This window comes from Triturus cristatus, chromosome 10, assembly GCF_964204655.1.
Source record: "Triturus cristatus chromosome 10, aTriCri1.1, whole genome shotgun sequence".
Lineage (NCBI taxonomy): Eukaryota > Metazoa > Chordata > Amphibia > Caudata > Salamandridae > Triturus > Triturus cristatus.
In genome coordinates, this window is record NC_140593.1 from 1136979369 (window position 1) to 1137003960 (window position 24592).

The 24592-nt window shown below is 42.5% G+C and overlaps 1 protein-coding gene across 6 annotated transcripts in view; it reads right to left on the reverse strand.

Moving 5' to 3' along the window:
• Positions 1-24592, reverse strand: part of ARHGAP17 (Rho GTPase activating protein 17) — a 325425-nt gene that overhangs the window by 34019 nt on the left and 266814 nt on the right. For 3 of the 6 annotated variants that reach the window (XM_085629448.1, XM_085629451.1, XM_085629450.1), the window contains exons 16-19: positions 17111-17273; positions 12623-12856; positions 10261-10371; positions 1-168 (exon numbers count right to left, since the gene is read on the reverse strand). The exon at positions 1-168 is cut by the window's left edge and continues 5 nt beyond it. In XM_085629448.1, the coding sequence (XP_085485574.1) occupies positions 1-168; positions 10261-10371; positions 12623-12856; positions 17111-17273 (676 nt within the window). The remainder of the gene's footprint in view (positions 169-10260; positions 10372-12622; positions 12857-17110; positions 17274-24592) is intronic. The other 3 variants (XM_085629452.1, XM_085629454.1, XM_085629449.1) reach the window with 2 other exon arrangements.

Here is a 24592-nt window from a genome sequence, read left to right on the forward strand (position 1 = left end):
CTTGCCATATGGGGGCTGGGACCAGCGGAGGTCTGTGCTGCACCCACACTGAGTTTGCTGGAGCCCTCTAGTGACTGCGACAGGCTCTGGACAGTACTGGATGCAGGGATCCCATTGCGTAAGGGTGGAGGCGTGGTGGCAGCGGGGGAATCTTTGGACTTGAATGCACTGTGAAGTAAAAGATAGCAAGGTATTTACAGCTCACGACATCACACAAAAGCACTTTGCAGTCAGGGAATAGTGTGTAGCAGGCAGACCGGCATGTTGAAAGGTGCTCCATGCATGGCACTATCTGAACCCGGTTGAGGGAGGCAGGGCTGACTGGTCAGAGCAGTTTAAGCGTTCAACTCTTGAATCAAAACTCCAAAGGTGATTTCTCTTTTGGTGGGATGTGTTGTAAAACTGAGGTTTTCAATCAAGAACTAAAGAAAATGAGGCACTATGGGAAATAGTAATATACCAATTAAATTGGGCTTAGCCATTTCACAAAAGACAAGGTATGAACAATTAAATAAGCACAAAAGTGTCCAAGAAAACCAGGTTTGGTTTTTATTTGTTCATCATGTCACGTTAGAAGCCTCTATTTCAGTGGATTCCAACTTCCTCTCCAAATTGTAATCAATGCCAAGAAGGACGTATTCTTGCTGCAAAAGTGGCATTCTGTTCTTGACATATATGTTACACAGAACGACCTTTCCTTGAGTTTGCTTTATATTTATTTTTACCCTTTTTGGGGTATTTCTTCATGCAGATTGCTTATCTTCGAAATATATAAAGTCATTCTTCTGGGCAGAAGAGCGTATTCAATCACAAATATAGATATTACACAGTAACTTCCACAATGTCTATTTCATTTTTTCTGACCACCAATCAGACTTGGATAAGGACAGAGTCTAATTTTATTGTGGTTTTTCCTACCATTTTCTATCAGTATTTGCGATTGTTTGGAGCTCATCCACACTGACCACCCAAGACCTTGGGCTTCATGAGCCAGATATCTGTTGGACCCCATGTATACTTTATGGTGCCTGCGGTTGGAACACAACCGTGCGGCATTAGACTTCTTTTTCCAAATGCGCCACAACATCATAAGTGAGTGAGAGGCAAATATTCCATTTGCACTTCATCACACAGAAAAGTAGGCTTGGCCAAACTGGCCCTAGACATGCAATCTGAAATGTACACATAGGTGCGTTAGGCATCCCAGTGCTTTAGAAGTATGAGGAAATAAGTGTCTTATAAATCGAGTGATCCAATTCAGCATCCATTGCAAGGCCCCATACGCTATGGATCAGGGTCATCATTTTTAACTGCTCCTTTTTTGGGGCACTTCTTCAGGAATCAGAGGTCCATAAAGGGGATCTCCACCCTTCAAGGGAATTAGGAAGTTCCTGAAGTTTTACATCTGCAATGCTTCTTTTCCAGCACGGTTTTGAATCTTGTTCAAGAATTTCCAGATAAGAGAAACTGAAGACGTGGCTTAGAGAATAAAGAGAAACTGAAGATGTGGCTTAGAAAATAAAAGGGAAACTGAAGATGTGGCTTAGAAAATAGGAGAACTTCCCACAATTGAACTAGCGCTAGGTCCTGTATTTTCAGTTTTACAGGAACCTCGCCAGCATTTTTTCCCCAAAAGGGAAATGGTAGTTTGTAGAAGGGACATCAAAGACGTTCGATAGCGCCATGGCACCAGAATGGTAGCCAGCTAGAAGATCCAATGGCTCCACTGTCCCGAACAGTCAGGAATTACTGATCTGCAAGGTTAACTCGGATCCTGCTTCTCATGGTATATAGCTTAGAGGATAAAGTTTGAAGCAAAATATTCCACCACAAAACGTTTTGATGGGGGCTTTATTCTTTCACTTGATTCACCATCCTTAAGTTTGTTACTATGCCTGCAGATAGAAAAAATAAATTTAAATTTGTCGACCTGCTTATGATACCAAGGAGAAGACCAATATTTATTGGATACTAGTGTGGAAGGATTTAGATTATGCTGTCTCCTTAATAATCCTCATGCTCCCTCTTTTGAGTGTAACTTTTTGGTCCATGATTTCATGTTTGCTGAAACTGCTAATATTGAAGACAACATTCCTAGATGGTATTGCATCTGCATGAAGAATGGGGGAGCTGGAATCACTTTTAGCCATTACCCCTTACACTTCCTTCTTCTTGAGGTTAAGGCCCTGTCTGAGTAAATCTCACATTTTTGTCCTCTGTGGTGTCCCAATGTCATCCCTTGCAGATAATTCACTAACTTAAGGCCTTTCCTCTGCCTCATCATTCTGAGTTTTGAAAGAGGTTGCAAAGAGGGAGGCAATTAAAAAAAAATATTGTGGGGGTCTCTGCAATATAAATGTTCATTCTGTTAGAGGCAGATCATCGCCAGGTGCTTTGTGTTCTACACTGAAATTGGTTATGTTTCTTCTCCTCTCCCGTAAGAATCTGAGCTCAGAAACTTTTACTGTCCAGAAGAGTTTCAACTGCAGACATTTACTAGGCAGTTGAGTGGTTTTCTGTGCAAAGTTTACTAACATCACAGGCATTACGGACAAGGGAAGTGGCATGTGTTGCCCACTTTTCTTCAGCAGTAATGTTTTGAAAGGATGGTAGAAATAAATTGTTCCTTGGTTCATTGTTTGTGTTGTAAATGTTACGAGACATCTGCAGGGCTGTATCTATTAAAGGAGCAAATTATCTGCCTTTGGAATACTATTTCTGATCTTTCCGCATACCTCACATCGCTCCTTTCTCCTTCCTTGCTTCAGAGGATGGTTTATTCAAAAATGAGTTGTCTTTTTAAATTTGGTCTTCGCTCTTTTTTTCGGACCTCTGTTGTGAGCGAAAACTAGTATTTGGTATCACGGGCCGCAATGGAACTTTCATTGAGTGAAGTGTACACCCTAGCAGTTGTGCAGATGAAATATGCCTTTTGCCCATTTGGGAGCACTAAATGTTCTCCAGATCAAGATGGACAGATTGGACATTTCCGAGAAGATAATCTGCGTGAAGACTGAATATTCAGAAAAAAGGCATCACATGTATGTAACTTGGGATTTTCTTTTCAAGGGTATCCAAGATAAAGGCTGTATACGCAGCTGCCTACCTATAAGGTGCTAAAATGATGGTCAACCGTATACCATTCAAATGTGATTTCCAGTGAATACATGTTATAGCAGATCTATTCAAGGAGGTCTGAAGAAGCTCAGAGGCGAGTGACAAACAACATCCTCCAGGGCACAAATAAATGGGTCATCTGGTGCAACTCTATACTGAGGCACCGCCACCAATTAACTGGGGCAACAAGGATACCATGCAGAGCAAAAGACAACACAGGACACCCTCACAGAGATGCCCTTTATCTCCAGACATTCAACCTAAAAACAAAGACAGATTTCAATTTTGCTCGCAATGTGTGAGATGAAGCAGGCGTGTGGCATGATATAATTGTATACGAGATGAGGATTAGGATTTGAGAGAAATATGAAACTGAAGAGTGAACTAGGTTCACAAACCGTAGACTGCCTGAATTAAGTGTATAAGCATGCTCCAACCAAGGAAAGTTAGACTTGCAGATGAGAAGTATAACTCCATTACATAGTCCCAAAATGAGAAGATTCCACTGAGCAACAGCTTGCAGAATGGGTTTAGACCTTGGTAAATACTTACTGACTAGTCTTCTTGAGGCATTGCCTAGAACAGGGTTCTCCAAAGTCTGTCCTGCAGAGCCGGATGCATGCCAGATTTGTAACATAACTACATTTATCAAAATGGGGCTATCTTAAAAATTTAGAATGGATCCGGCCCTCCAGGACCGAATTTGGAGAACCCTTTCCTAGAGTCCCCTCCATCAAACTTCCCAGAAGGCCAATTAGCAACTCACTATTATTGTTGTATAAAGAGAACCTCTGTTGATTAACTTTCTGGTGGTAAGAGGTAAGTATATCCCCAAATACTTTAAATGGAGTTTCAAGCGTCAAATATGTCCTTTAGGTTTTTTGAAGAAGCAGATGCTGAAGGTTACCTTACGTTATGCTGGATTTCTTTCGAAGGGACTGGCACTTGGTAATCTTGGGTGTTTGCTTTAAATCTTAGGTATTTGCCTTAATGTTGTGTTTGTTTAAACACTGTTCAGATGTGAAGCTTCACTGGCAGCTTTGTGCAAAGTTTCTTTCTTGTGGGATTGTTTTTCTTTAGGTTTGGATGGTCAGACCCTAATCGCGTTTAAGCACATTTCTAACAGTTCTTGAAAAGCCTAACAACCAGCTGACTATTATTTTCAATGGAAGCTGGATATTACCTTGGTGGTGTTGTAAAGACCTTTTGTATGTGTTCAAAGAATTGATACACATCCCATCCACATCCTGATAACTGGATGAACACACACACACACACCTTAACTTAAAAGGCAAGAGTCTACAAGTGGAACTGTTCCCTAGGTATTCAATTATCCACTTTAGAACATTCAGGAGAACAGGTTCCTATGGCCCACTTACGTTTAGTTGACAAGAAGAGTTCTGTTTACAGGTTCGACAGCTGCATAGATCTTTCTACCAAGTTAAGATAAACAAAGCTGGACTTCTAACAGAATAGGGTTTGCTGGAGGGTTTGGGGATCTCTGGGCATCACTTATGTTATATGAGAACCTTTCCAATATCTTAGGATGCACTCCATTCACTTGGAATGGAGTGTAACCACCTTTCCGTTTGACAGGTTCCTTTCTGAACACAGACAAAGGTTTTGCACAGTTTGCTGGTTGTCTGCACGCCTGGTAAATGCAGTTCTTTCTCAGTGGGGTTTGTACTCTTCATTCACCATTTCTGGAGTGGACTATTGTCTGCACAAAACATCTTTGAAGCAGCAAATCGGAGTAAACTGGAAACTGCAGCATGCAACAAGTGTCACAATAGAGGGTAGAAAATTGTGTAAACATCATCTTTCCTGCATCTCCAAGGTGTAAAATGTTTAGCTAGAGTTAGCTAAGGTCAGTTATGTCTGACTTAACACTGAAGATAAGGTCTAAGGCCGGTTTTGTACTATAGACACAGTGATTGTTGTTACATTTAAAAAAAATTAGCCTCTCCTTTTCAGAAGCCCTGAAATTTTAGACCAGATTTCTCCTAATGTCCAAACTTTCTGTTGGCGAAAGTACCACTCCCTTAACAAAAATCAGTTTAGTTGGTGGTTCCACTCAGGAATACCTGGACAATTAATGATACCTTTCCTCTAAATGTTGTCTTGCTTATTTATTTGAACCTACAGCTAATTATGTTAGACTTGCACTGTCTGCTAGACATGAACACTATTTCTACTGAGGTGGTATGATCTTTCTTACTAGGATACATTAGGATTTTGTGGCCGAGTGGTAGACCTGAGTTTCCACTGAAGTGGTATGATCTCACATAACTTTAACTCAGTTGCACATGTTTGCTACTGAGACGAGATGAGCGGCTTTAGAGTTTTGTCAGGCACTAGCCATTTAACAAATGTTATCTGTTGTTGGTTCCTTATGCCTTTGTTCTGTTTAGCAAAACATTACCATTTATTTGATCAACTTATTTTCTTCCCCCCCCGTCTTGGGTTTTATAGGCTATGGCTAACCTCAGTAAAATCCCACTTTTTTTCTTTCTTTTTTTTTAACGTGATGTTTCATTTCCACTGTGGCCTTCTGAGTCACTGTTCGTACATTTGCTTAATCTTGGAGGTTTTTCTGGGACAGGAACTGTACGAGCACATGGAATGTTTACTTAGCCTTTCAAACTTTTGGGCAACGTCATAGCATCTTTGAGGGCACATGGAAATACACTTGGAAGCAAGCACACCCAGGGAAATAGGGCTGTGTTTGGATTTATACAAGCTTCCGCAACCTATTGCAGGAGTTTCCCTCTTCCTTATGTCTGCTTTACTCTGGATATATGCACTCTATGTCCTGATGCTGCCAGGTTTAGCATAAGAGTCGGCTAGATCCCAAATTAACAAGCACACATCACACATTAGACTGCTGCCTCTCGGCTCTCGTATTAGTGTTGTAAAGCGTTGTCATGCATCAGTGATGATGAAGTAAATCTTTAAAAATGTCAAGGTAAAAATCACCTGTGATGTTGTACTCCTGAACTGAGTTGCCTATAGAACTCAGCAAAACATTCTTCCTGTTTTTCATGTATGACATTTGTGGCAGACTGTTAAATGGCGCAGGATAGTGTTCATACAGACAAAGAGACTTCAGCGGTTACCGGTTCAGAGAGTGCAGCATACAGTTAGTTCTACTCACCTGTGATATTCAAATTTCAAGAAAGGTAAAGTGTAATAATAATGAGTTGGATCCCAAGGCTTAAGGAGGAGGTGGCCTTGAGCAGACCTGCATCATGCATCGTGCTGGTTTGTTCCATTCATAGAGAGTAAGGATAGGAATGCAGAAGAGAGGGACCATATGCCACTTTGTACCAGGACCAGAAACTGCTTCTCCAGATTTAAGACCCCAAAACAGTGGCAAGCCACTACTACGCACGGACAGCCTTACATACAACAGCGGTACTACCTCTCAGACATAAAGCTGCATGTCCACCTCAGTTTCCTTAAACAGCTAGTTGGATTGACTGGCTCAGCAACTGGATGAATGGGTGAATCGATATATAGCACATGAAAACAGTGAGCTAACATTTAAGTGATGATGATAATGAATGAATGTCGGGTGCTTATAACCGGAAAGAGCAAAGGACTCAGTAGGTCTGGTCACCTACAACTGTCTTACTATGGAATTTGGCTCTCTACAGTTCCCAAATCACAGGAACAGATTCCTAAGAAAGGGAAGGAAAAAGCAACAATTGACATCTAAACTAAGGACTCGTGACTCTCAGCACCCATAAGGGAAATTAAGCTTGATTTTTAGGAGAGGCATCCAAAGGGACTGCATGAAGAGGGCATCTAGAGTAGCCACTGCTGCTTCTCGGCCAATGGAGAACAGTGGGTCTGGTGGGCTCTGTAAACAGTCTAGCAGGAGGAGTAGAGCTGTAAGCTAGCAGCACTGACTAATGCAAGATACCATCCATCTTGTGATAGTTCTCCTTGACGCAGATGTTTGTCCTGCAAAACAGGGAGGAGAAGGCTCAGAAGTCCACTGGAGTACTTCCTTCCAGTGGCCTGTTCCTTTGTAACCAAGGTTCTTATTTCCAGACACAAGAAAAAATGACATTCTGCTTTCTTACCAGAATCAAGCGGACTGGAAAACATTGAGGAACGAAAACTGGCAAAGGCTTGCTTGTTTAACATGCAATTTGGCAGTTTCTGCCAGGTCTGAAGACTAAGGAGGAAGAATATATAGACACTTCAACAGGCTACTAAAGAACTCGGCTGTGGCAGGAGACAAAAAAACCTTAATACAATTTACCTTATTATTCCGCTTTGCTGATTCCTGACAGTTCCAGAAATCACTGCCTGACTGAGCTCTCTTGTGAGGAGCTGACAGTGGAGAATTTGGCTATTCTCACATCTCCAAAGTTGACTGACAGCTTTGCTCCCCGATCTAATACTTCATGGTGACTGTATTTGAAAATTACGACTTTGTTTTACTTTAGGACAGGAAGACAATATTACACGTGGCCCAAGAAGATTGACATGGCATACCAGCACTTTCTGTGTCAAGGGCAGCTCCTCAGAGGCTGCCCTTCTCATCCCCATAAAACCCCAAACCATATTGCTTGTACACAGATTTCCAAATATGGGGGTAAAAGAGTCATTTGAAAGCAAGTGTGTCTGTCCACACTGAAGGAAGACAGACGAGCTCATGAGTAAACACAATGATTTGGTCCTGGTGATCAATTTTCAATAATCAGATAAAAAATTAAAACGTCAGAAATATAGCTCAGTGAGGTAATCACTTGATGGGGACATTTGTGTGAGACATGTTTGAATGCCAGCAAAGATGACATAGCCATTCATCCTTTCAGTATTCATTGAAATAGTACCATTAAACTATGAGATATTAACACCCTATATCAGAGGATTGCACAATGGCAAAAACTTTGGGATAAGGGACTATGCAAAAATGATTGTTATAATCGTTAAAAAACTTGTGCGATTATTTAACCAGTGGTCATAAGTAGGCGGACATGCAAAGGAAACAACTGGAGCGGAGGCATGGCATATCTGCTTTCATGACTAAGAGTTGTGAGATCATGATTAGAATTAATACCCAGTGGGTAATTGTTCACCTTGATTCTCCCAGGTTTTGACACTTCCATTCAGATTGTGGATGGTGGCCACATGCTCAAAAACTAGGCTGGTCTTTGAATGACCTGTATTTATTGGCTAATAGTTTTGGCAAATAATACAGAATGTGGCTTCTGCTTCAAGTGGTAAAACTTCCACAGAACATCTTTGTGCATGGTAGTTTCTTTACAAGAAAACCATGCAAACATTGTTCTCTTCCTAGAGAAAAAGGGTAGGAAAGCGTAGTGAGAGGTTTCCATGCATAGCATTAAGATTTTAAAAAAAATGCCCTGTGGATTATGATCCCTATGGTATACCTACAGGAATTCTGAGAAGAAGCTAAGGATTAAATAAGCATGTGTAAGAAAAACTATGCTACGAAATTATCTGCAGTGAATGAAGTGGAGTTTGACAATTGCCAGAAATGGTCTAGCAGACCTGGCAGTTACATGGTAAGACCATGCAGGAAGTCGCAATACCAGTGGTGCCATTAAGTGTTCCACATCCGCCTATTCCACTGGTAGCAGTGGCTTCTGTAAGAGGTTTACAATAAGATGGCCATGTTAAACCTACATAAGGGAGAGGGAGGAAGCACTACATGAGAGATTAGAATGTGGAGCCTCAACCGAGTCATGGTTCTAATTACAGATTCTTGCTGGAAGTTGATGTTCCAGGGTGACAGCAAAAATTGCAAGGCAGTTCGAAATAGAAAAAATGTTTAAAACCTTGTCTCTAGGTTTATAATTTATGGGCCGGTACCAAGAACAGCAGAGAGCAACAGTACTGAAAAGACTTTCTCTCAACTTGGGCACAAAGTTGCTGAAGAGTATGTGAATAAGTCCGTAATAAAGATGGTAGAATGCCAAAATGGTGTCAGAACACACAACTTGACTTCCCATCTCATATCAGTGTCTCCAGAATGGACATGGGAGACCTTCAGAAATGAGAGACTTCGCTAGGACCCTATTCCAGCCATCGTTTCTTTGATGCGAAGAGGCCAACAAAGTCATTTTGGGGAATTCTGTAGGGAAAATTGCAGGAGGACCACGTAGCATTGGGCCTTTGGGCTTCCCAACTTGCCAATCAACTGACAAAAAGGTGGCTACCAGAATCGAGACTGGGTGGAAGTTTGAGGGAGGACAAGCATTGGTCTACTGAAAATCAAGGTAGGTAGAACCTATGAGAAATTGAGAAATGTAGCCCCTTGACACCAAAGGGAGGGATTCCTACAAAACAAGATCATTCACTACTGGGACCTAAATGATTATATAGCATGCTCTTTAGTCTCCACCAATATTTACTACCCTCGGAACGTCCAAAAGAAGAAAATAAAATGGAGGATGCAGTCTTCAGATTATTACTGAGGTACCACACCTGAGTTGGTTTACCTTTTTCAGCAGTAATACTCCTGTGTCTTTGATACGCAACAGCTGAAGGTCATTTCTCAAGCACCTTGATAAATCTCAATGTACATTGGAGGCTAGAATAGAAGCAGGGCTTATGAAGGTCAAATAGCAACAATTATTTGCCACAAAGAATAAATGCCTTGAAACCGGCCTGAAGTGGCTTTGCTGACCCAACACAAGGTCTAAAATTGCTTACACGGTATTAGTTGGAGAATGCCAAAACTTGTAGGAAACACTCATGAGTGCACTAAGAAGGTTGCAGTATGAACCAATCGGCCAGAAAATGTAAAACTGAGGTGGACATAAAACTTGTGCACAGGAGGGGTGCGACCATACAAGAATAAGGGAATGCATGAGTGGTACAAGCTGCAGTTTCTGTTTCATTAACAAGGCGGGAGTAGGTTGTTAGTAGTTAGTAATATAAGAGAACCAAAAGTAGCAGTTTCACTCTGTGGGCCACAAGAGGACAAATACGTTACTGCATGTAAGTATAACAACAAAAGCAAAGCCCGAAGAGTCCAGCTGCCAGCGACAGAAGTGAGTTAAGAAAGATCCCACAGTATCTCCTGCTCGCATTGGGAAGGATGGACCAAAAGACGAGGCAGGTTCCACCACCGGTCAGCAGAACAGATTTGAAAATAAATACCTGACATCCCCTTGAACAATAGGTCGTCCTCCCTCCGAGGCAGCCCGTTGGTGACCCCTTACAGGCTGCACCGCTGAAAGAGTGTTACTGGAACTGATCAAAGTATGGAGCCTGTAAACGGTAGAAAAGTATTTTGAGAAGTACTGCCAACTTAGAGAGATGGATGTGTTGTCTGCTGAAAAGTTCTTCCAGGACAGCTTAGGGTGGAAACATGCCTCAAGCATCATTGAAGTTTGAATGAATACCAGCAGGTGACATAAGCCTAGCAGGTGCAAAGGATTTGTACCAAATATCCGACACAAACACTACACAAGGGATATGAAGGACATTCCTGGACAACCAATGCCCAAGGGTGTGAAGGACATCCCAACATGGCTAGAGCAGATGAATGAGGAAGAATGTCCCAGCGCAGCCTAGGTGTGTAGCGTAGGTAAAGGACAATCTAACACTATCAGATGACAGATTATATGATGAACACCCAACACAGACAGGATGTAAAAGACATCCCAGCACAGCTGGAACAGAGCCAATGTGAAGATCATCCCAGCACAGAGCACAGTACATGAGAAACGCATGACCACAACTGGAGCATGGGGGTGTGAAAAAGATCACGTTCACATGGACTTTGAAGGGTGTTCTGAAACAACCTGAGCATTAAAGGGGTAAAATACAATCCAGCACAACTACAGCAACAAGAGGGAAGGATTCCTTACCACAGTTAACATACAAGGCAGGGGAACGATGTTGCTTCCGAAGAGACATGAAGCACCTAATAGCAGCGCTGGAACACATGGGCTGCAAAGGACATCATAATACAATTGAAATAAATGCATAGGGCGTGGGACCACATCCACAACACAAAGGATGTGAAGGACATCCATGCACAGTGAGTGTGGAATACATTTAGGGAGAACCCCGCAAAGCCCGAGCACTGGGATATTAAGGACATACCAGCAGAGAGCGAGAGCAATAGTGATTAAAAATACAGCCAGTTTAGCATTATACCCTCAAAAAGCTGCAAAAGCTTCTTTGTCGAGGGTGCTGTATTACCCACCATCTTTAAGATTGCTTTAGAGGACAAAACATGCTTGTCAGTCCGAAGTACTGATGGAGCACACTTATTTCTGTGAAGCTGCAGCCTATAGCAGGTTCTCCTTAGACTCGAATGGAAGATCTGGTGGTTAATAAACCATGAACTGAACCACTGTTAACTTACTAGGGCACTTTCAGGATCCTGGCTGACCATCAATTCTGAGCGTCACCCTATCCAGGGCAGACAGTGCTTGAAGTTAGATGGTTAGAAGATAAACCACATATACTTGGAATTTATTGATGGAAATGGTTAGAATGATCCCTAACAAGAAGAACTAGAAATATAAAATCAAGTGGAGAGGATTTAAAGGACTGCTGTATGGCTTTGACGGAGCAGTGACCCTCTGCGGGGAAGTTAAATGCTCCTCTCAAAAGCAGTCTCAGTTGCTATATGCTCCGACACCCTGTTAAAGGCCCATCCTTGTCAGGCACTATAGACGTGGCTATGTGGCAGATGATGTTGCTACATTCTTATTAATCAGTCTTGTTGTAAGGTAGCAGTGAGGCATCTGTGCATGCACAAATGTTGGTCTTCTATCCCATCTAACTGACTCTAGTGAAGTTTCTGCCGAAGAGAGGTTTTAATGAGATGTGTATACTCTTTCCTGTAAAAAAGCAAATGTGTATACTTATGGTGTCTACTTGCACTTGTATACTTCTACTTGCACCTGACTACTGCTCTCTTCCTGGGCTCTTCTAATGCTCTGAATTTGCTTCAACGCTCCTAACCCATTTGTCCAAGTGCATAGCCCTCTCTCTGGACCGCCACGCAATAGCAAATTCATGCCGTTTCATAACTTGCTCTACACATTACTTGCAGAAATGATGAGGCCTTGCTTGAAAAGATGTTGCCATTCTTGCCTTCGTGCAAATGGAATCGGAGGATTTATATAAAGTTAATACTCTGGGAAATTGACTGATTTCCATTTGCTCAGACGCTTAAGGAAAAACTACTGCGGTGGGAGGAGCAATCCTAAAAAGATGAGAGGTGCTGGACATCGGATAGGATGTTTGCTGCATAGGTTGTTTGCTTCAGACTATGGCTCTACTGTGTGCTGGGAGCCTCTCACTGTGGTTTCAGGTGCCAATGAACTGTTCCCATTTCATTATGGTATCATTTGAATACACCGACAATGCATCCGCTCTAGAATAAAACGTCTGTGTTCTACTGTTTGTCAGAAGTGGCATATACTCCTATACCTTTAGCTGCATGGCCAGACATCTCAGGAGTCAACTTTACCCCACTGCTGTTGCAAGCATTTCTCCTTACCTGGACTCCTCATTTCCATGGCTGGGCAACGGGTCTGCAGGGCCAACAAGGGGCGCAAGAGGGGCACTTGCCAAAGTGGTGTCATTCACACCAGCCAGTGGCACCTGCGCCTCCGTAGGCAAGCCAGCATCGGTGGGTGGAAGGGGCGGCTGGAAAGCTGGGGACGTATGCTTGCGGTTTACAGTGCCGGTACGCCGAGGATTCACATGGAACTCCAAAACCTTCATTCCCATGCTACAGAGAGAAGACAGAGTGAGCGCACACACATGCAAGCGTAGGGAGACACAGCAAACACCACAATCTGAAGCAGGAAGTTGTTGCCCACGCCAGAGACCAAGAGCCCATGCTGGGCGCCAGTAGGAACCTGGACAGCCACAACATGTTTTTGGCCTGATTAGAACACACATGTTAAAATGATCATGGGAGTCTGGCTGTAATAACAATGGCGCACAATTAGTGATATTAGTTCCATTTTAGGAGCACAACTTTATTAAAAGATAAAAAATGATACCTTTATGGAATCACAAACCAGGGAATGCATCACTTTAACATGTTGGTAATCTAAGCAAATGGGGAAAATCCAGTGCTCATCCTCAGATACCATGCTGATGTCTTTCGGTATGTTAGGAGTAGACTATCTTAATATCTTCTATTCATGGGCTGCAATTATTTACCCATTCTTTCGACGTCAACAATCTATCGCATGGTATTTAAAAGGCACTGGATAATCCTGTTCAAGAGACCCTCTGCAGTTGCTACATCACGTCAGGGGAAGAAATGAGTGTTCAACTTTTCTTTAAGCATTGTAAATGCCCTTCCATGGCCCCTTTATTCCAAGGCTTGATATGCTTTCCATTTAGTGCATGACATACAGATCCATAAAATCTTCACAAAGCAGCTGTAGTATCTACAAAACGTGCGCCATCCTCTAGTTAATGACTCCGCCATCTTGACAATATCTTTCCACATTAAACCCATATGTTGTTTCTCTCAAACACACTGTTGAGTAGATAAAATGTGTCAACACTTTTGGAATATTTTTTTCATTAGTCTTGTGGACTTCCCATCACAGTGACAGAGTGTGTTGCAAGCTTCCCATTGCCTGTTAAAAGTGAGCCATGCTTAACCCTCGCGTGCTCAACAGTACTTCAAGTTCCCACTTGGCACATGCTTTACTTATTCCAGGAGAGCTAAACCTTGCGAAGATCAGTAGGCAAAGAAGGCAGCAAGTGGACTGGTTGCTGGTAGCCTGGTGCTTTGTTCCAGCACAGTATCAAATGGGAGTGAGAGAAGTGAATGGGAATGTACGTTAACATAGCGCTAGGGGTGCAAGAGGCTTAGCTTTTCCAGTACTCCCATTCTAAGCATAGCATCTAAGCACATCCATTCCAAGCGCAACTTCTAAGCACACCCATTTCCTCCGTACATTCGAAGCCCTTTGCGTTTTAAATATGCAAATATCTCCCATAGATTCATATCGCTCTAGTGTCACTTCTAGGAAACTCATTTCGAGCACAGTTTCCAAGCACACCTATTCGTGGCACAGCTTTCAGCAAGGGCATTTGAAGTACAGCTTCCAAGCATATTTACTAAGTCACAGCATAGCTTCTAAGCACACACTCCACACAGCATAGCTTCTAAACCCACCACTTTCTAGAGTAGCCTATACCTTCCAAGCTGACACTGTCCACAGTGAGGTCAAACACATTCCCAATGTAGCTTATAGGCGAGAAAGTGTCTAATCTCACCACTTCCTGGTTTGGGTTGTGCACAAGCTCTCAGCTGGTGCAGCTTTCAAATATACTAATTCCTGGCATAGCTTTTAAGCACTCCCATTTTATAACTGACAATAAAGCTTATTGATGATTATCATGTGATTAAGACTAAACCAAACAGACTGCAGTTTCCAATCGCAGCATCTTGGGCACTCAATGTGATGTTCTGCGTAAGGGCGAGTGATACGGACTCCTCAACGATTGGCTCCTGGGTATGAAACCCAACAGTACTTGTGACGTGTTGCTGATCCATGCTGCAAGTCAAACAATGTTCCGGACAGGACAGTGCACAATATCTCTGCGTTGAAACATCTCAAAGTATATAAATGTGACCTTTCCGATGTAATTTCACCAAAGGGCCTTGATAAGTCCTTGTGAGCTAAGCACTGATCACACGCTGGGTGGTATGTGCTACTTCTGATATGAAGAACAACTACAGGTTACTAACACAGCAGCTCTGGCACTCAGTGTCTGCATGCAAAGTGTAGAAAGAATGGGAGGAATGTAGACAATCAGCAGGACATGTTACCTGTGCACCTTCCTTGGGCTGCCACAACAGGAGGGAGAAAGGTCACTGAGGGAGTCTTTCAAGTACAGATGGGAGCAATAAGGGTGCAAGAAATCACTCAAGACTGGGCAAAGTCAACAACACATTTAAGGGGTTGGGCTCCAAGTCACCTTGCAGGCTTGACTGTGTTCACCATTCTTTTTAGAGCCCTTCTCGTCTACACAACAGAATGCGAGAGCTGAACAAAGACTGATATCCCAGGTATGACACCATCCTCTGAACACACAACACTGCAGTTAGGATTTGACACTGGGCTTACACCATACCCTATTTACTTAACACGTAATTGAGCAGAGCCTTTTGGGCCCTGGTTTGGGGCAGGGAGACTGGTGCAATGAAGGAAAATGTAAGAAAGAAGTTCAGGAGTGTCCATCTAGAAAAGACAAGCACGTGCTGATTCACTCTTGCATACAGAGTTTGTTTGGATCAGTAATCCAATTCAGAGTATGTGCGACTGTAAATGAGAAGACACTTAGTTTGTGAAGTACCAACTAGCGGAGTCAAGTCAACATTACAGTCTCCTCTTTAATTCTGAACTTCTTTCCTACACCAGATATATTTTTGCTTTATGCTCAAATATACATCCATGTATATCAAAAGTTCTCATCAAAGCAATTTTTGTTCAATCTTTTAAAGTAAATATCCCTTGAACATATGCCTTTTTGGGAATTTGATTTTTTGTCTAAATAAGCCGTTTTGTGGGAATATATGCTGGACTGTCTGCCTGACATGAACGTGTGGTTGATATCATTCATGCAAAGTAACTAAAAGATTAGGAAATTTCTATTTTTTGTGTAAAATATCCCCTTGGTGGCTTTTTTTCAATAGGAGTGTAAATGCTGCAACCTTTATTCTCGAGATACACTGAAATTGTATTTTCGATTGCATCATGGTGACATCACATATCACCTCACTATAGACCACACTGAAAATTGCCACTTGGAACAATTGTTCTTTTAAACATCTAATTTCTAGCAGTGAAACAAGAACTTTGTTTCTAAGTCCCCTTTGGAAACAGTACTGCCATATTGCATCAACAAATAATAACTGATGTGTTATTAAGGAGTATAGCTGTGCCAGCCTTTTTTCTGTACGTATGCATCCATCTAGTAGCTGCCAGAAGTACTCCACTCCTGCCATTGGAATTAAAGTACTGACAATGTGAGATGTAATGTAATTACTGACCTCTTTTATGAGATCCTCCCCGACATGCGGGAGGTCATGAGAAGTTCACTGTGAGGAAGTAGAACTATGCCTAAGTTGCGGACTGTATGTGCTGAATCTCATTCGTCGTTTGGGTTTGGATTGTAGCTAAAATGTCTTGTGAACTGAAGATTTTGAAGGGAATTTGGATAGTACTGGTCTTTGTACAGAACAGAAAACCTCGTTAGAGTTATAAATCATCTACTTTCAAATGATATTTGGATTTTTAGGTAAGACAAAAAAAAGCTATTTACTAGGGCCCAATGTACATATTGTCACTTAATTTAACATAACTTATCTTAAAATGGCAGTACGTCAGACAATGGTGACACGGTTGCCTGGCTGCATACAAATCAGTCTGAAAGAATCATCTGATCATTTGTGGTATAAGCAGGGGCAAATATTACAAGCTAATATTTTAGGAGACTTCATGGCTTGTCAGGAAAGCAATGTGTATCAAAAACAGCGACAAAAGCAAGAATAAAATATTCATGTGAGCTTTGTATTTGCCAATGTCTTTACCGACTTGCTCTGTGTTATAGTAAGTTCAGACCAACGTATTTCTAAACTTTGTGTATGTTTAGGAATCACCCACTGCCGGTCAGAGGCAAAACCTGGTCTTTCTGCACTTGGACTACCTCATAAAATACCCTTGGGAAAGAGCACTTAACTAAACAGTGGGCAAGAGAAAGGTATATGGCCTGTACGCTTCTCCAACACAAACCTTTGGGAGAGCAACATTATTTCTGCACCGACAACTATGTATAAACTCAAACCAATGCATGAGGGGGTATAAGGAATTACTAAGCATGTAATCTGGGATGCCCAGATAGGTAATTGGGAGCAAATAATTATACTGTGCACTAGGCCTTTCACTCAGCTGTCTTCAGCAGTCTTGCAACAGGATAGAAACTACAAGCACACACCGCACCATTTGCATACCTGCTATTCCTTATATCGCTCTCCATTATAGCCATGCTGGTGGGCCTCTTCTTCTCCAGTGTTCCAGACTCATAGGTAAAGTCATTGCCAGCGTGTGACGAATGGATAACATTCATGGCAGATGCTCCCGAAGTAAAATCCCCAGAGACGTTAAAGTCCAACTCTGGGCAGGAATAAAAAAAGAGATATTTTGGTCTCATACCCCAATATTGCTGCATATGCTTGCCACCCAAATAAAACTTTATATACCTGCACAAATAGTTGTACACAGATTTAGTTGCTATAGTCTTCTCACCCTCTATCACAAGTGCACCTCAACTAAGGCAGTTTCATCCTAATTCGGATCCGTCCACTGGGATCCCCTTTCTAGGTTTCCCAAGGAAGAGAGCAGGCTGTACCGAAGTTAAGCCAAGATTCACAAGATAAGAGAATCAGGATTATGAGAAAGCCACCTATCCTCGTTCACTATGGGGCCTTCAATGGTGTCCTAGAACATTTAATAGAATAATATGTTCATCCCCATCTCATAAATCAAGGAATGTAAAATCACAAGGATGATTGGCTCATTTGAGGGTCCACCCTGGAGCCAGAATCTGGTCAAAAGGGCCTCACTAAATTGTAGACTGAATTCTCAAGAGCTACTCTAAAAATGGAAACCATATGGACGTTTCTAAGAATAGTTCTCTGCTTTCTCTCTCATCCAATAAACCCTGGATTGTCCTGAACTTGATTTTTTCTTTAAATAAGGTACAGGTCTACCAGAAAGCTGTCAGTGCACTGTACAGTGAAAGTATTCCTTACCGAGAAGTAGCAAAAAACCGGTAAATTTGGACCCATTTAAAAGGTAACAGTTTAAGGGCATTGTCACCTTCAAAGAAGGGAGAGCAGGAGTGAGGAAACAAAGGTTTTTCGAAATGTTGACATTCCACTCCACATGTGTGTGCGTATTACATTACTTACCTTCGGATGCTTTAATGACAAGTGTCTGAAAAAGGGAACCAAATCGTCACCTAGAGCCCTACCAAATTAAGCTTACGGAGGCTCAGAAGCACAGCTGTTTCCCTATACAACGACGAATACCTTAATATTGTATACGGATTACAGCAATAAGAGGGAGCATGAAGAAGGGTTAGGAGGTGTTTGTGTTAAGCACTTTAAATCATGGAAAATCCTTTAAAGTGCAGATTTGTTTTTTGTCTGCTGGCCCCCGATGATCCAGTTGATGAAAATCAAGAGGTTTGAGACTAAGGTGAACTACTTCAGCACTAATTTGCTCAAGTTTACCTCTAGAAGTTAATCTTCTTGATCCCTTGAAACAGCTTGCGCGTAAAATTAACAGGCTACTGCATAAATATTCACAAGCATTTTCTTGGGGTTAAGAAGTACGGTCTAAGATACGCCTGAGGGTCACATTGATGCCAGCGGGGGCTTGTGGGGAGGGGAAAAAAGCAGCATTACAAGTCACGGAGTGCATTTTTAGAGTTTTATTCCACACTTCTTATCTCTAAATCAGGACATTTAAGAGATACACATCTGACCAGACAGTGAGTGTATAAATTGTGATTACTGGGTCGCACAGTATCAGAACTGAAGTTCCTTTACCCCCTTCTTCAAGTTAGTCCCGACTGTGCGCTATCACTACCCTCAGAGTCAATTGTAAAACTGGAAGGCCTGGATTATCGAACTGGAATTTAAATTGTATTGTGATACCAATGCTAATGCTACCCAGTAACAGCCTACTGCACCAGGTCTTAATAAAAGGCCTCACAGCATTCTTCTGCCATTTTAGGTCGAGCCTGGGCAGTGCATGCGCTGCTCTGCGGCATGCTGTATTGGAGTATGGAATTAAAGCCTCACCCACTCTCCGCTCATATTTGTCATTGGCTTGTGTCACTGCCCTTCGTAAATGCTGGCTTCTGATTCGTTAATAGGATTGCGTGTCCCTCCTTAGTACCGCCTTGTCTTCATTTGTAACCTCCCATGAGGACTCGCCCTTTTACTTCGGTTGTTACACGGTACATCTTTTTTAGTCTGTAAGCACTATTTTCTTTAATGAGTTTCTCCTACTGCAGGCAAGACCAGCTTTCCTACAACATTCAGCTCGCCATGCACGATTTAACTTTCCGAGCAGCCCAGGACAATGGCAGTCGCTTCTTTGAATAGAACTATCATTTACAAGAGTTTGAGCTATTGGCATTGTAAACGACAATGCCTTTTATTTATGTGTTAATTAGCAAAACAGATAAATAAAAGGCATTGTCATTTACAAGGACAATAGCTTAAACTCTCGCAAATGCGAGACCTATTGCATTGCAAATGCTTGTTATTGCCTTTTCTGCAAGTACTCGATGTGCTTGGAAAAGAGCTTAAGTTAATTAATGCCATAAAAAACCTTAATAGGGCCTCCATTTACTGAAGTGGACAGACACCACTATATAAATGCAGATCTAGAGGTAAGTTTTACACGTTGCTCTATGAGACGTGACATCTAATCCTAGCTTTACAACTTTGCCAGAAGATGCTGGTAGTAGATACTGTATTTAAATTCTGGCCAGTACAACCCAATACAGGTATTTTTCTGGGAAGGAGATTCCTAGAGCCTTGCCATTGGAACCCCTCTCTCCCCCTAGTTGTTGCATAGTGAGCAAGCTAGAAACCAGGCATCCGAAAATGTGTGTTTCAAACTCGGCCCCCACGTGACCCAGCTCTGCACTCCTGGGAAAGTGCTTTTTGAGTGTATTCCTCTGCTTTAGTTTCCATTTCTTTTTTTTGGACAGGTTTTAAATACTTAAAATTAGGTTTGTTACTGGTAGTAAGTGGGTGGTAATAAAAGTAAAATGCAACAAAATGCCCTTTGGGTATTAACCCTAGTGGAATAGCTGCAATCCCCTAGGCTATTCAATAACTGAGTATTCTGGCGAGCCAGGGCCAATGGGTGGTTGTGGCTGGCAGTTATTGGTGTTTCTGGAAGTCTGTGTATTCCAAGAAATCCTTTTGAATCCCAGGGGGGTCTGAACATACGTGCCGTCATGTGAATCACCCTCAACGTCATGCACTGTAGAATGGCTTAAGTTTTGTTTAAAACGGAAGTGTTAAGCAACATAGTAACAGTCCTTATATCAGGCACACATTATACGGCTCAGTCTTTATACCATGTTTGTCACCTACAGACAGTACTGCAGCTTAATGAATACAGATATGACTTGTGGGTTATGTACTTTCACCTTTGACAGTTTACATTGGCCTATGGAAGGGGTCTCAAACCTTTTCTGTAATACAAGCTACTTCTGTTCAATGATATGCTAACACTGCCAACAGTGATCATTTCAGTGCATCGGGCACGGTTGCTAGCAGTGGTGGAGAAATACTTTGTCAGTGTGAAGTGTCTCTGGATGGGTGTTGCATGGCAGCCATGGTTGCAATGCAACTGGCACCTAGTTAATAATAATGGTGATGGGTCTCCTCAACACTCGAGTAGGAGCTTTAACCCCTTCAGTGCCCATGACGAGCTGGACTCGTCATGGGCCGCGGTGGCGCTGTGCCCATGACGAGTCCAGCTCGTCATAGACCCCGCCCGCTAATGCAACGGCCGGCACTGGGCGGGGAAAGGGGCGGGCACTGAAGGGGTTAAATATATTTTGGCGGTTTAGCCATTTTCCTGCAGGCATTCGCATGTGAGTTCAGAGAGTACACACATTTTCATCTCGAGTGCCTACTTTTCAGTTTTAGAATACATATGTTGATTCGGACAAGTGGAAGCTTCTAATTTAATTGACTTGGCTGCGGACAGGAGAACTACTTTACAGATATTAACAAATGGGTGGTATGCAGTATGTGTAGCGTTGCTACCTTCACCCAGGTCTTCAGTCTATCAACTCAGATTTTCTCGCTACATAACTGTCTTCTAACATGGAATCTTCATTAATAGCCATGAAGAATTAAGTGTCCCACGCATTTGTTGGATCCGAAAACACTTTAAGAGGGGAAAAAAAAAATCTTCAGAAAAATGTGTAATTGCTCACAGAATTTATGTGGTCTTACTAAGTAGCCACTGTAACTGTTGCATTTTTGGTCTGTTTTATAAAATACTAACTACCATTAAAATAAAAAATAAGCATATTCAAATGGGGTCTTTCATTGGCGGGAAATAGCACTGATTTAAGGTTTTATTTTCTCTTACCCACTGAGGTAAAAATGTCCTTTAGCTTGTAGAGATGTTCTTCCTTAACAGAAAAAGCTTGAAATATTAAAAACAAACAAAAAAAAAAAAAAAAACACCTGCGTATGGCACGCTTGTCAGACCTTAAAGCAAGATAAAATCCAAGTTTGGCACAAAATGTCAAGGTGTGAGCTCTATGAGCCTGAAGTAATTTCTCACAGCACAAAAAGATGCAAAATGTGAGTCGAAGGTCAAATTGGTTTGTCTCTTCCTTTTGGACCCCTAAGGATTCCAGGAAGAGAGGTCCCAGAACCGCATGCTACTCGCTGAAAAGCAATTTGTTGGATTGTCAGGTGTCTTACTACTATGATTTCCCAAATAACTCCTTCTAGACTCTTCCCTCTTCCAACCCTCCATTATCCTATTCAATCCAACTAACAGACTCACATGTCCACTGCTCAAATTAACAGATATTTTCCCTATACTAACCCATCCTTAATCTTTTTTGGGTTCTGGAATAGCGTGCTACTCACCGAAAAGCGCTTAGACTCCTTCTGAAGTGACGTAAGCGCTATATAAATACAATAACATGTTCGACCTCTGTCGCCCTACCTGTTATCATGTGAGAAACAGTTTGTAAACGGGTAATGAACAGTAAGGACATTTTGCAAGAACACTGCTTGTGCATGGTTTTCATTCATTCAGGATTATTATTAGGTATAGTTTCAAGACTTACTATACACTAACTGAAAGGTAATGACCATGTGGACAAGCACTCTTAGATAATTAAAGCTCCATAACACTACAAGGCTGACCAAGGGCTCACTCGCTGACAAATGGGGAGAAGAACCCTGCATGCCAGAGTCAGCTTTCCATTCTGCTCGAGTACCACTGAGTATGATAAACAAGCTAATAGTAATTAACTGTTATTTACAGCACATTGAAACTGTATTAAGTGCTATAAATAAAACATTAATAGTCTAATATTCACCCTCTGTTCTTACATAATAAAACTTTGAAAACATACCTTGGTGGTTGCCACTGGAGTCCTGAAGTAAACAAAGATGTATTTTCTATTTATTTTTTTACAGACAACAAACATGGTTAAACTGAGGCTTTCTCATATGTCCACGGCTAGCCATTAGCTCAATTAGATGAATGTAAAGGTTTAAAGGTAAACACCTGTAGGTTTCGTACTGCTCCCCAGCTAGTTCAGGACTGGGTCCTTGTAGGTTTTGATGTGCATAAATAAATGCTGGCACCTCTCTTGTTCACACCGAGGTACATTCTGGCAGGGCACTTTGAGGTTTTAGAGCCTCCCTCTATTTTGTTCCTAACTTTCGGATTGTCTGTGCCCCCAAGAAATAGAAAAGTGCCACTGTTTACTAAGGGGGAGCATTAAATGGTGTGGAGGACCACAAGGGGATTGTGGGGAGGTACACAGAGTATCTCTGGGCTACTGCAAGCTTCTGGTTACATTACCTGGTAGCTTCTGGTTATATTACCTGGTAGAGGTCCTATCCCAAGTAATTGAACCTAGAACTAGTGCCATCTTGCGTTAACAGCAGATGGTAGACATCCAATTTAGCAATGATGGACTTTGACATTGGTATTATTTTATGTAGAATAAATAAAGATATGCCTCCTGGTAAACTAATACTGTACATTAGTCCTTCCAATGCCGCAGAGTGCCATACAGCGCTTTATCCAACCAATACCTAAACGTTTGTTATGCAGTATTTGCTACCCACAGATAAGAGTCTTTCATACAGCTGTTTTGACGCTCTGCATCCATGGACTCTTAAGGTGACAGAACACCAAGTAGTAAGACTGCAAGATCCACAATCGCCACAGCACATCAAGTAGGTAAACACAGTACATTGACCCCCCCCTCCTCCCCACCCCCCCATCATCTGGCTTCAGTGTTAATGACGAGCACTAAAAGAAGAAGCCAAGCAAGAGGACTTCATATCCCATCAACCATCAGCACAGGAAATTACATCACGGCACACTGCACTCCTTTCCCTCCCAGGACCTACTTAATGGCAGCTGCAACACAGACGTGCAGCAGACCAACAAGCCCGTCTGCGCCTGGTCCCCGCCCAGTGCCACAAACCCTGGTCCGATCTCTGCCCAACGATACTGCGAAGCACTCCTTAGGTCATTAGATCCCTGAAGCTGTTCCCCCCCTAACTGCTGCCGTGCTGTGTCTCACACCACACAGAGGAGCTTTCACCTGCACCCACTGCCAGTTTTCGAACAGCCACACCCACACCCACATCCCCCATACAAACACCAACAATGCTCTCAACGCCCCACTCCCAACACACACGCCACACTAGCACCAGCGCCTACACCCCCACCCTACACCACATGCCAAAGCAAACCTGCATGTCAACACCCACTTGAATGCATGCTTCCCAACACATGATCACTCAGCAAACACAATCGAAATATGAGACTTGCTGAGTAGATATGCACCAGACATCCGCTTTATCATAGAGACGTTAATCAACCCCTCAGCGACTCCCAACGTCGTCACGGTAATCCCAGCGGGCTACAAGATCGCTCGACAAGGCCGCTTTCACAAGCCAGGAGGAGGACTCTCTATCATCTACAAAGAATCCATCAAATGCACAACATTCACAGGGAATACCACCCCATTCATGGAACACCTGCACTTCAAGCTGCAAATCTTAGAAAACTTCACCCTGAATGTTCTCGTCTACTGACCGCCCGGGTCAAGAGCTATCTCATCACCAACTTTGATGCTTCGCTCTCCATGGACTCCAGAGCCTAGATTATCCTTAGGGACCACAACTTTCACCTGGAAGACAGAAACGACCCCTGCTCCACAACACTCCTCGAAACCTCGAACAACATCGGACTCAAATAGCACGTCTAAGAAACTACACACTGGACCCCATCTTCACCACAAGTTACAGCATCAAATACAACTCCACCACACCGCTCACATGGACAGAACACTTCATCATCCACTTTAAAATCAACACACCTCATGTCAACACTCAAACTAGGCTCAGCTTTCCAAGCCGCATTTGGGGCAAAAATCACAGAAGCAGAATGGCTTTGCTCCCTCAGCACGGAACAGCCTAGCCCCACAGACTACCTCGGATACCAACAGCTTCAATAACTGGATCGAGAACTTTGCAGACTCCCTCGCACCCATCAAACCCAACAAGCATAGTAAATCATACAAGCAGACCAGCTGGTACACAGAAAATCTCTGAGACACCAAATGACACTGTAAACACCTAGGAAGGAAATGGAAAGCCAACCACGACACCACAGAACTACCTACA